This window comes from Dama dama, chromosome 5 (genome assembly GCF_033118175.1).
Source record: "Dama dama isolate Ldn47 chromosome 5, ASM3311817v1, whole genome shotgun sequence".
NCBI classification, from domain to species: Eukaryota; Metazoa; Chordata; class Mammalia; order Artiodactyla; family Cervidae; genus Dama; species Dama dama.
The window spans coordinates 3,652,071-3,663,444 of record NC_083685.1 but is presented as its reverse complement, the minus strand read 5'-3'; the positions used below and the strand labels follow the sequence as shown (position 1 = coordinate 3,663,444).

Genomic DNA, 11,374 nt, shown 5'->3' with positions numbered 1-11,374 from the left:
GGAAAGCTGAACAGGAGGATCTTTCTTCTCCAAGCTGACTGGACAGTGCCACAGCCCAGAAGACCGACCATTCGGACCACCACTCACCTCCCTGACCTGAGGCAGGAGCCACGAGGCAGGAAGCTCCTCAGCACCAAGTCTCCTGCTGATCGAAGCCCCATGGAGATCCCCTAGATTGGAGCTCCTGGGGGAGCACCAGCCTGGGAAGAGTCCTGTCCCTCCCCCAGCCCTGCCCCTGGAGCCCCTCCAACTTCCAAACAGCTCTGGAATTCACCACATCTTGAGGAGCCAGGAGCCAAGAGAAGAAACTCAATTTGGCATCCTAGTTCTGTCCTTTGCCCAAGAGTCACCAAAAAAAATGTATGGTCTCACAGCAGGCACAGCATGTTGTTTCTTTCAAAAAATAAATATTTATAAACTTAGGGTGGAAGATTCAAAGAATCAGAGTCTCTTTCCCACCAAAAGCACAAATATCCCATGAGTCAAACCAAGGTAAGTCCATCAACCCATAAATGAAACGCCACCCTCAGGAGCTCTGCCTTGAGGGTCAGGGGAGCTGATCTCTGGCTCCGGGCCCTAGTCCCCCTTGGTGATCAGGTCCTCGATGTAGGCATCCAGCTCGTCGTCTGTGTTAATGTCTATGTCCTGGAACAGAGCAGGGCAGGGTCAGCCGGGGCTCACAGGGTGGTGGGAGGCCCGCCTCCCCAGCCTTCTTGCAGCCCAGGCCATGCCCTCTGCTCTCCCCCTCCACCCTGTCAGGCCATCCTTCTTGATCATCTATCCCCTCCCCGTCCTCCGACTCCTGCCCGCCTCCCCGCACCCAGGTCCCGCCTGCCCCAGCCTCACTCTTAGACTCAACACATCCAACAGCTCGGTACCACCACCCACCCCGGGTTGTTCCCATCTCAGTAGAGGGCCCCCCCACCTTCCCTCTACTCAGGGACTCAGACAGACTAGAAGAGTCATCCTTGTTTCCTCCCCTCCCCTCAGAAACTTCTCTCCCTCCTCACTGGCACCATCCAAGGTTCAGGCCTCCAGAATCTCTCACCCAGATAACTGGGAACCTCCTCAGTGGAGTCCTGGACTCTAACCTCGGCCCCTCCTACAACCAACCAAAGTAAACGTCTTAGGCTGCACGCGTCCCCACGCCACACAGTTCAGGGACCTCCCACCTGGTACAAGGCCCTGCCGTGGGCCCTGCTCTTCCCTCTGCCCGCAGCTCACACCCCACCCCAGCACGACTGCTTCTGCCTTCAGCTCAAACCCCTGCTGACAGAGGCGCCCCTGACACTAGTACAGCGGCTTCCTGTTGCTCTCCTGTTTCCTCCGTGGCACTCCCGCCATCAACAGCTCTGTCTCCTGGCCCTGCTGTGCTACAAGCGCAGGGCCCCTACTGGTCACCAGGGGGCACAGGACAGGGTCCCCATTTTCCTGCCCAGATGAAGGGCTGAGACCACAGGACACTCCCCGCTTGTGGGCTACCCACTCCCATCCAGGCATCATCTGGGAAACCAAGAATGTCTTTGTTTCATGACTCCAAGGTGTCTCAAACCAGATTGCAGGTCACCATGTCTAAACAAGGGCAAAAGTCTGATACCGTGGGGTCTGGCTGGGATGAGGCCCAGGCAGCCGTACCACCTCCAGCCCTCCTGGTCAGGATGCTGTGCCGCCAGGGATGGAACCACAGATGCCTGTGAGTGGGGAGAAGGGAGCACGAGGTACCCAGGCCCCCCCTCCCGAGACACCAGGTGGTCCGCTGCAATGAGAGGGCGGCCTGGCTCACCTCCTGCACCTTTTGCAGGAGTGCCACGATGTTGGTCCTCAGCTTCTGCAGCTTCTCCTCCGTCTCACGCAGCTTTCTCTCGGAGGTGCGCAGGCTCTCCTCAGAAGCCTTGGCCCGCGAGTCAGCGCGGCTCTGGTAGGAATGGCACAGGTTCTGCAGCCCGACTTCATACTGCTTGAAGTACTCTTTCTGTTGGAAGAGAAGCCAGCGGGTAAGTGCATGGGCTCACAAGTCTCCAGGGCCCTTCCAGATGGGCACTGGTGTCCCCAACTGGCTCGGCACCAGGAAGCTCGGTCTGAATGGATATCAAACCCAGGAGCCAGTGTCTCTGCAGCTCCAGAGAGGAAAGACCTTGAGGCCCACCTCACAGGGCGGCCTCAAGGGTGGAGACGGGATCACACACAGGAAGCACTTGGCAAAGAGCTCTGCAAACCGCAAGCCGTGAGTAAACATGAGGGATGATCCTCACCGTTCTGCTTTCTAACTCCACAACAGCACTTCTGAACAATCCACATCCAAGTCACACCCAACAAGTATGTATAAAGCTCCTATCGAGAGCAGATACCCCATGTTTGTGTAGTATATTTATACAGCATAGAATTACTATCTTCTCCAAACACCTGAAACTTCCCAGTGGTGGGGACAGCTTCTCTAGACATGAGGCTTTTCAAAGTAGTAGAACACTTGTTTTGAGTGAAAGTTACATGGAATCTCAATATGAAAAACAGTTGAGGTATTATCTCTTTATGTTTAATTTATTTTCAAGGTTATTAAGATTTACTCATGAATCACCAGTGAGAATGAAAAGGCCATTTTGATGAACACAAGCCTAGAACCCACAGTCTGGCTGACCACCACAGTCTCACCAACTGTAGCATTTGTTTACTTCTGTGAAGACCTATGAGCTACCTAGCACTGAATGGCTCCTAACTGCTGTTTTAAAACATGTTAGAACTATTTAATTATTTACAATCTAGAATACTATCCTAGTAAATCAAGATGGCAACAGAAACTTCAAGTTCTGCACATAATTATCACTTGACGGCTCAAAATAAATGTTGAAGCAGATGCCAAGAGTATTAAAATTTAACATACAATGTCATGAGCCTAACTATGATTCCTATATGTTTTTTAAATTTTTTCACTTTTAAGCCATTACAGATTTACAGGCAGTTATGCTACTTTTAAAGTACATATTTGAATCTAGTATTTGCAGGGCACCTGAGGGTTTCATGGAGCTCCTTCCCAGCATGATGAGAAGTAGCACGGTCATTTACAAACTGACACAGACACAATGAACTTTAGAGTTTGGTGTGTCCCTAACATGAAAAGAATGGAAGTTTGAGTTATTTTAGGCATTTCCCTTAGGAGGCAATTAAGTTGGTACATTAGTGGTACCTCCTTTCACAAGTGTGAGCCAAAGGACTATTTCAGGCTCAGACACTCCTGTTGATCATGCTTTGGCCTGGGTCATGCCCACTGTAGAAATCCCACTGCACCCAGGCTTTGCTCTGAATTTGGCAACAGCCTGAAGCCTAGAGGAACAAAGCTGACAAGAGGACAGCAGGCCGACCCAGCTGGCCCATCAGCAGTTTGCTCCTAGGACCTGCAGAGGACGCCTGCAGCCTAAACAAGGGCAAGCACTGAGGTGGAGCAGCTTCCTGGGAGCCCGTCGCCCTGGAGAGCAAGACGCTGGTCCTCTCACGGTGTTCTGAGTTCAAATCTTGGCTCTATCACAGCAGACTGGTAACCTCTTGAGCCTGAGTTTCTTCAACTCCTAGCCTCATTTCCTTTAAGTGGAGTGGAGATAAGACTCCATGCTTTTCTCTCTGACAGACTTTATGGAGCACACAACTGAGAACTGGCAGTCACAACAAGCACCATGGTGGGTGGACAGACTCACCAGAGGAAACGATATCAGCTCATCTGAATTCATAGCACTCAGCTCCTTCTTAGAGATGGGGAAACTTGGAGGCAGGAAGTACCGTAGACAGTTCCTAAACAAGAAGGAAGGTGGGACAGGAGATCAGAATGGCACAGAGTTGGTGGGGAGCCACCACTGGTCCCAGAGCAGGACGGTAACACACCGAAGAATCTGGACGAGCAGGTCAATGGTCTCGTGGTTGGTGCTGGGGGCAGTGGTGTCGGGTTCGATGGGGACGCAGTCCGAGGTGGAGGGCTCTGCCGTGGCCACAGCTTGCTGGGCCACCAGATCCCCTGCCGGGGCCACAGCCGCCACCACCTCTTCCCTGCCCTCCTGACGTGTGTCCGGGCTCTGATACTCTGGGGACGGGGGCTTCATCAACCGCACGTCCTCGCTGCCTCTCTCCACCCTAGGGAGAACCCAGTGATTATCACACGTGTTCCAGGTTCCCAAACGGGCTGCCTGCCCCTGCCCTGGCCAGCTGTCAACCCATCTTCCCAGAAGGGGTGTTACCAGCGGTCTCTTGGTGTCGTGTCCGTGGGCACATAGTCAAATTTCACCTTCCACCGCACTGCATTCTTGCCCACCTCCACAGCTGTGACACGGCCTGTGTACCACTCCCTGTTCACACGCACCTCCACGTGCAGCCCTTTATCTGAGAGTGGGAGCAGGACTGGAGTCAGAATACTGGATGGACTAGAGCCGCCCACCCAGCCAGGGCCACCCAGGTTCACAGGGACAAGAATCCCTAGCAGTTGATCCCATTACGCCAGGGATGTGGAGCCCAGCCACCCTGGCCTCCTTCCCCACTTCCCCTCACAAGGGTGCCACACAGCAGCAGGATGACTGATGGCCAGAGGTGAACACCAAGGAACTGATGCTAAAAATAAACATGAGGGTGTGCTATCCTCAGAATGCTTCTCCGAATTAAAACTTGAAACCACTGTTGGATGAGAGCCCAGAGCCAACAAAGCCTCCAGGAGCCTTCACAATGAAGTGCCACTGACCAAGGGAGCCTTTCCCACTGCCCCAGAGGCTCCAGGTACCTCCTAAACTTACCTTTCTGAGCACTCTTGAGGTCAGCCGAGTCCTCTTCCCCAGAGCTGTCTGAGAGCTGCAAGGACAGTCTGTTAGAGACACCGCCAGTGTCCCTGCAGAGCAGACCGTCCGCCCGGGGTCATCTCATGCCACCTTAGGCAGCCTTTTAAATGCCCGAGCTTCATGGAGAGCCACTCTGTCAACCACTGTCTCAGTGTCTACACACCTGCCTCCAAAACCCCCGAACGACAGAGCAGGCACGGGGCAGAACGGCACAGGTCTGCGTGGGCGTCAGCTCAGGCCTGTGAGCAGAGGCACCATCCGCCCCAAGACCCTCCCGGGCACTGTGCTTCTAGTCGTGTGTGTGCCTGCAAGCCCCTCAGAGCGGGGCTGGGCCTCTGGTCGGCGCGTGTCACAGCCTGCAGGGGCAGGCACAGACCCCGGGCAGGCACAGACCCCGGGCGCCAGGAGGCTGAGGACCTACCTCATTCAAGTCCTTCTTTTCCTCCTTCACAGCAAACTTGCCCCTCTTGGACCTCTCCTTCCTCTTCTCAGCCTCCTCCTCTGTTTCTTCCTCATCAGAGACCCCGAGGCTCCGCTTCCGACCAGGAGTGGCCTGCTGCAAAAGCAACAGGAATGTGAGGGACTCTTTCAGCCCCTCAGGTGCTGGAAGAGCCCATGTGGCCTAAAGGAGCCATTCAGAGAGGGGCCTCTGGGTCTCCGTGTCCACCAGGCCTGGGCACCCAACACAACAAGGGACATGGCAACCCCCATGAGGCCCAGCCCCCACGAGGACCTCTGCTCAGAGCTGTGGCCGCAGGGGCCTCTCGGCTCACATCTCACTGAGCCACACCCGCCACTGCTGCCCCCAGGCTGCCCCCTCTGCCCACAGCAGAAGCCAGTGGAGGTGACTTGGGTGTCTGGGGTACCAAACCTCGGAGGAGTACCAGAGAACTTCCTGGACAGGGGACCAACAAGCTCTGTGCCCCCTCCGAGTGCCTGTGATCCCTCTCCTGCTGCAGGGGCAGCAGGGAAGCCGGATTTCCACCAAGCACCGCCCCATGCCACCAGCACTGCCCCTCCACTCCTGCACCACTGTGGGCGGCGCTGGGCGAGCAGCTGCAGCTCACCGGGGAGAGTTTAGCAGGCAGCTCTGGCTTCTTGACCACTGGAGTCTTCAGGGCTCGGGGGGAAGGGACCTCCCGAGGGTTCCTGGAGTTGGGCTGGGGAGATGGTAACGGTGGCTGCACCGGTGGGCTGGGCCGGGACGCAGGCCTGACCAGAGTGTTGGCAGGCTTCCGGGGTGCCTCGGGAGGCTGGAGTAGCCGGGAAGTGCTGGCCTCCTCCCGGGCGGCCGGGGCAGCAGGCTTTGGGGTGCTACTGATGACAGGAGCCTTTCTGGGCTGGCTGGCTGGCCTGGGAGCTTGAAGGGAAGGGGGTCTGCTCGGGGCATTCTTGATCACAGCGGGTAAAGGAGGCGACCGAGGACGCTGAGGTCTACGTGCAGGTTCCTGAAAGAGGCTCAGACAGTGAGAATACCAGTCCCAGCACGAGACACCCAAGAAGAGCCCCTGCCACCCCAGGGCTTCACCTCAGAGGAAGGTCTGGTGGTCACTTCCAAGGGCAATTTCTTCAGGTCAGCCTGGGAGCGAATGGGTGTGGTTTTCTGCAGGGTAAACAGGATGAGGAGGTGGTTTGTGTATCTGGTGCTTGGAAGTCAACTCTTTTTGGAGCCCCCTCTATCTGGGACAGTGGGCAAATAAAGACCATCTGGACCACAGTCCTACTATTACAAGCCTCCCATTCTCACTGAGAAGACAGAAACTCACAGACAGTAAACCACCAGCAAATTACAGGACTCTACATGATCATTCCAGCAATCAAGAGACTGGGGAAAAGTATCAATGGACTAAATTCCTACAAAACAAGTCAAAAGATGGGAGGTCCCTAAAGGACAAAGTCAGAGAGGACCCATGGGCTTCGGCAGACGGAGGCACACATGCACTACGATGCGAGGACCTGCCTGACCGGAAGCCAGAAAGGAAAGCACTTTTCTAATAAACACGATAAGAGGTTGAGGCCACACACCTCTCTTAACCCTGACTAATCAAGTAAGGAAAAAGCAAGCAGCTTTTTTTTAAAAAAATGAAAAAAAAAAAAAAAAAGGTTCAATTTTAGAAATATGAAATTCCAATTATAAGATGTATATCTTTTTTCAAATTTTCAAAAACATTTAAAAAGTACTTGTATTTAAAAAAAAAAACCTAAGATAAATACATCTTCTGGAAGATAACTTGGAAATAAACAAATCCACAGAATTTTAAAAATCCTTTTGCTCTTTCAAAGTCACTTCTGGAAAACTATCCTGAAAAAATAATTAGGCATTAAAAAAAAAAGTATGTGTGATATGACACAAAAGTCATGATCTCCATATTTCTAATAAAAAATACATGTATTTATGCTAGTGGTCATAAAAAGCTGGATATGAAGTTAATGGTGGTTACCTCTAAAATAGGATATTTCCTGGAGTTTCAAAACATTCCAAATGAATTGGATCTCTTTGTAATATACATTTTTTTTTTTTTTAAAGAATAATCAAGGCATAGGGGAAGGGGGTGTTGGGAAGCTCGGGCACTGCTTATGGGTTCAAAAGGAGGGTGAAACTGAGCCCGAGGGAAGAGAGGAGCACTGAGGGGCCCGCCCACCTGCCCACTGCCCACTCACCTGCAGGGCCTCCAGCTTCTCCTGCTGCTGGCGGATTTTCTGCGTCAGCTGCTTCTGCCGTTCCTCCTGCGTCTTCGGGTCCTTTCTCAGCGCCCCCAGGGGGAGCTTCTGCTTCTGCTCAGAGGCCTCGCACCTGTGGGGACGGAGCGCTAGAGAAGGCGCGGCAACCGGCTCCAGGCAGCGCAACGCCCTTCCTCCTCCACCAGCCCGTGCTCTTTCTCATCAGAGCAACCTCAGACCTCCCAAATGCACAGGATTAATACTCACGCAGGACACGGTTCTGTTTCTATCTCCAGGCACTAAGTATGCACGGCAAGACAGAGATGTAATAAGGATAGAGCAGTGACTTCAAGAAGCAGAGTGGAAGGGTGGAGAAAGCTCAGGGGGTGCGGGGGGATGCCCACAAACTCCTTGTTAGAAAAAGCGCTCACCGGTCCTGCTCAGGATCAGGGTTCATGGAGCAAACCCAAGTGTCAGGGTAATCCCTCTCCACAGAATTCAGCTGAAAGGGGAGTGTCCGCCACTTCAGACACAGATCTGTGACCAAAAAAACACCCCCAAGCGTCAGCCATGCCCACCAATAACGGTCAGGCTCCTCCCAGCCAGGCCCAAGGCAGAGATGCCCCTGACTGTCCGTGCAAAGATCCTCAGCCTGTCTCCACCTCTGCCTTCCTAACAGAACAGTCACTCTTACCAGGGACAGTGATTCCAGCAAGGATGGAAACTTTATTCATACACCCTCAGCGGCCCCAGCCCTCTCCCCTTTCCAGCAGGATCCTGGCTCAGTCATCACTCCACTTCTACCCATGTGGTATTAAACTGGGTTAGATGGCCTCCTGCCTCGTTCAGGAGGGACACCTGGGCATGGCACAGTCCCAAGACTGAGTTCCCAGGGCCCTTGCCAGACAGACTGGTATACCCAGGGAGACAAAAGTCCCTGAATGTCGGTGCGGTCAGACCAGCACGGGACCACGATGGAAAGGAGCTGGGAAGAGGTGCTGCATGACACCCAACTCACCACACTGGATGGTGGTTGGGATCTCCATGGATCGCCGCCGCTTGTAGCGCAGCTCACTGGATGGGGGCTGGTTCCAGTTGGCAGAGAGGTAGCCAAACTCATCCCAGAACTTGATGATTCCCCGCTGGGCTGGAAGGCAAACGCCCACGTGTCGCGTGAGGAGGCAGGCCCTCAGACAGGGAGGACGCCCGGCGGGCAGGGGGAGCGGGCGTTACCAATGGCGATGTCCTTCCAGTACTGCGCCAGGTGCTCGCCCATGGCCCGCAGCAGGTGCCGGTACTCCTTGGCGTCCGCGAAGTCCTGCTTGTTGTGCGTGGGCTCCAGGACCAGGTAGGGCACGTCGACGACCCCAACCACCCCACCACACGCCCTGCAGGAGACGGAGGAAGACGCCATGCTCACCCACTGGCCAAAGCCCTCCCACCTCCTGTCCACGCTGAAGCCCTTCCTGGCAGCACTCACATGCCACCTTCCAGCTGTGGGCCCACTTTCTCATACATCTTGATCAGGCGGCTACAGTTGTAGATGAACATTCCATCCAGGTCCCGGTGTTCGATGTTGACCCCGAAAACAAAGTTCAGTTCCTTAGGTTCTTTAAGTGCTCTAAGAAGGTGAAAAATAAATTCAAGCAGATCAACCCCTTAACACACACCAGAGTGCTTACGATTAAGCTGAAACTCGAGACACTTAGAAGTTTTGCCTTTGCATTCAATAGGCAACCTGTTAAGACTCAGGAAGGATATGCACTATGCAGTCACTCTTAGTTCCCCCTAATTAAAAGCAAATGACCCTGGCTTTTGGTATCAAACAGGAATGGATTTAAGAATGAAGCAGATTCTGTGAAGCTGCTGCAAATCTCTACAAAGACAGCTGTACTTTGGAATAAACACAAGGTAATCTGCAAACAGCAGAGAATCCACCTGCAATGTGGGAGACTCGGGTTCAATCCCTGGGTTGGGAAGATCCCCTGGAGAAGGGAATGGCAACCCACTCCAGTATTCTTGCCTGGAGAATTCCATGGACAGGAGCCTGGTAAGATACAGTTCATGGGATTGCAGAGTCAGACACAACTGAGCGACTAACACTTTCACTACAATCTGCATAAACACTCCACCAATGTGACAGTGATTAATTTTAGAGAGACAAAAATTCACAAGAACAATGAACACCTGAGAGAAGAAACATCTATCATGGGATGTTAACAAAATCATGGAAACTGAAAAGGAGATAGACAACCAGTGGATGGACTCACAGGACAGAAACTGGACACCTACGCCTGTGGTGAGGAGGTCAAGAAGCAAGCAGGAACTCATGCCCAGAGCCTGCAGAGGCTCCAGACGTGCAGGCAGACACAGAGACCATGTGATGAGCATGACAAATGCCCAGTTGAGATGAAAAGGAACAAACTCAACCTATAGCATTATTCTATATCTGTAACCAGGGACAAAAATTAAGAGTCGGTATCACCAAGTGGGAGACCGGTTTATAAGGAAGTTTATAATTTATAAACATATAATTTTATATAATAAATATAAAAATTTAAATAATTTATAAGGAATTTTACAACTGTATTTCTTACATGTTCTATATTTTATAAGTTGTCTATGATAAGCACTTTATCCATCCTTTCAATGAAAAGAAAAAGTAAAAAGGAAAGGAAGAGGGAAAGGACAGGGAAGGTGGGGAGAGAGCAGAGGCGAGAGAGGGAAGTGGGGAGGGAAGGTGAGACAGCGCCCATGAGGACAGGCTGGTGTTCCACTCAAGGTGCTGATTCTGCCCGCCGAGTCCTGGCTCAGGAGGGAACTGAGCCAGGAACTCACCCTGGGAATCACAGCATTAAAGGCTTTCTCAAAGGAACCATGTGTGACAGAAGGCAACCTAGCAGGGAGGGGAGGGAGTCCTCGAGCTCTCTGTCAATCATCCACACAAAAGTACATGGTTATACAAGACCCGTGGGCAGCCGGGCACTCACCGCTGCTTAGCCTCCTTGATCCGCTTCTTGACATCGGCTTCCCTGCGCAGAGTAATGGCTGTGTTCTGGACCTGTCGCAACATCACCTAGAGACACACGCCAGCACCAGATAAGGAGAGGAAGGCCTCTGGGCCACAGCAGAGAATGTCACAACAGGCCTAAACTGCCTGTTTAGGCATCATGTGGATGCCAAGACAAGACCTGGAAATTTAGCTCCTTTCTGCAGAAGAGGGCCCTCACCAGGGACAAGTTCAAAAGCTGTGCTTCATGTGACCAGAATTGCTGACATTAAGGGAACAACCCCAAACAAAGCCACAGTCTACGGAGGTGCATACGGCAGAGGAGGGGCAGAGAACTGCTTCGACCACTACTACTGTGTGTGACCTGGGCAATCGACCCTCTTCCATTTCCTTCTATGAACTGAGAATACTGTAACAATGTCCTCATGTGGTGAGGTGCCATGAGTGTGTAACAGTGACTATAGAAACATCAACATATCCCATTTTACAGCTTTAGCGCAAGGGTTCGTGATTGGCAGGACATGGAGCCAGGTCAGCAACGCTGGAGTCTCACCCTGGAGTCCCGCGTGAGATCTCCGCCCAGGCGCACTTCCAACGTCCGAGCTTTGCTCTCTGCCTCCCGTGCCTTCTCTTCAGCTGAAACCCAGAAGAAGAAACCATGATAAGAACGCAAAAGATCAAAACTCTTAATCAATCCCCCCTTAGTGTGCAGTCCAGAAACATGGGAGTGCTGGAGTGCAGACTTGCTTGTAAAGTCAAGGAGGCTGCGAGGAAAACAGAGACGTTTTTCCAACTCTACAAATAAATCAGACAAATAAAAAACTGCCTAAGGCAACAAAAATTAAACCCTCAGTAGGAGCTGGAAGTTACCAACGTCCTCAGCAAATCACTCTCT

General features: G+C 52.6%; 1 protein-coding gene across 11 annotated transcripts in view; it reads right to left on the bottom strand.

Annotated features, from left to right (window-relative positions):
- Positions 1 to 387: 387 nt before the first annotated feature.
- Positions 388 to 11,374, bottom strand: part of MORC2 (MORC family CW-type zinc finger 2) — a 38,652-nt gene continuing 27,665 nt past the window's right edge. Inside the window, exons 13-30 of one of the 11 annotated variants that reach the window (XM_061141525.1) lie at positions 11,033 to 11,115; positions 10,460 to 10,545; positions 8,950 to 9,090; positions 8,703 to 8,857; positions 8,488 to 8,616; positions 7,901 to 8,006; positions 7,470 to 7,602; positions 6,337 to 6,411; positions 5,876 to 6,256; positions 5,230 to 5,364; positions 4,767 to 4,821; positions 4,221 to 4,362; positions 3,871 to 4,116; positions 3,687 to 3,780; positions 1,784 to 1,972; positions 1,598 to 1,691; positions 1,049 to 1,102; positions 388 to 645 (exon numbers count right to left, since the gene is read on the bottom strand). In XM_061141525.1, the coding sequence (XP_060997508.1) occupies positions 632 to 645; positions 1,049 to 1,102; positions 1,598 to 1,691; positions 1,784 to 1,972; positions 3,687 to 3,780; positions 3,871 to 4,116; positions 4,221 to 4,362; positions 4,767 to 4,821; positions 5,230 to 5,364; positions 5,876 to 6,256; positions 6,337 to 6,411; positions 7,470 to 7,602; positions 7,901 to 8,006; positions 8,488 to 8,616; positions 8,703 to 8,857; positions 8,950 to 9,090; positions 10,460 to 10,545; positions 11,033 to 11,115 (2,312 nt within the window). In that variant the 3' untranslated portion in view covers positions 388 to 631. The remainder of the gene's footprint in view (positions 646 to 1,048; positions 1,103 to 1,597; positions 1,692 to 1,783; positions 1,973 to 3,686; positions 3,781 to 3,870; positions 4,117 to 4,220; positions 4,363 to 4,766; positions 4,822 to 5,229; positions 5,365 to 5,875; positions 6,257 to 6,336; positions 6,412 to 7,469; positions 7,603 to 7,900; positions 8,007 to 8,487; positions 8,617 to 8,702; positions 8,858 to 8,949; positions 9,091 to 10,459; positions 10,546 to 11,032; positions 11,116 to 11,374) is intronic. The other 10 variants (XM_061141527.1, XM_061141526.1, XM_061141530.1 and 7 more) reach the window with 10 other exon arrangements.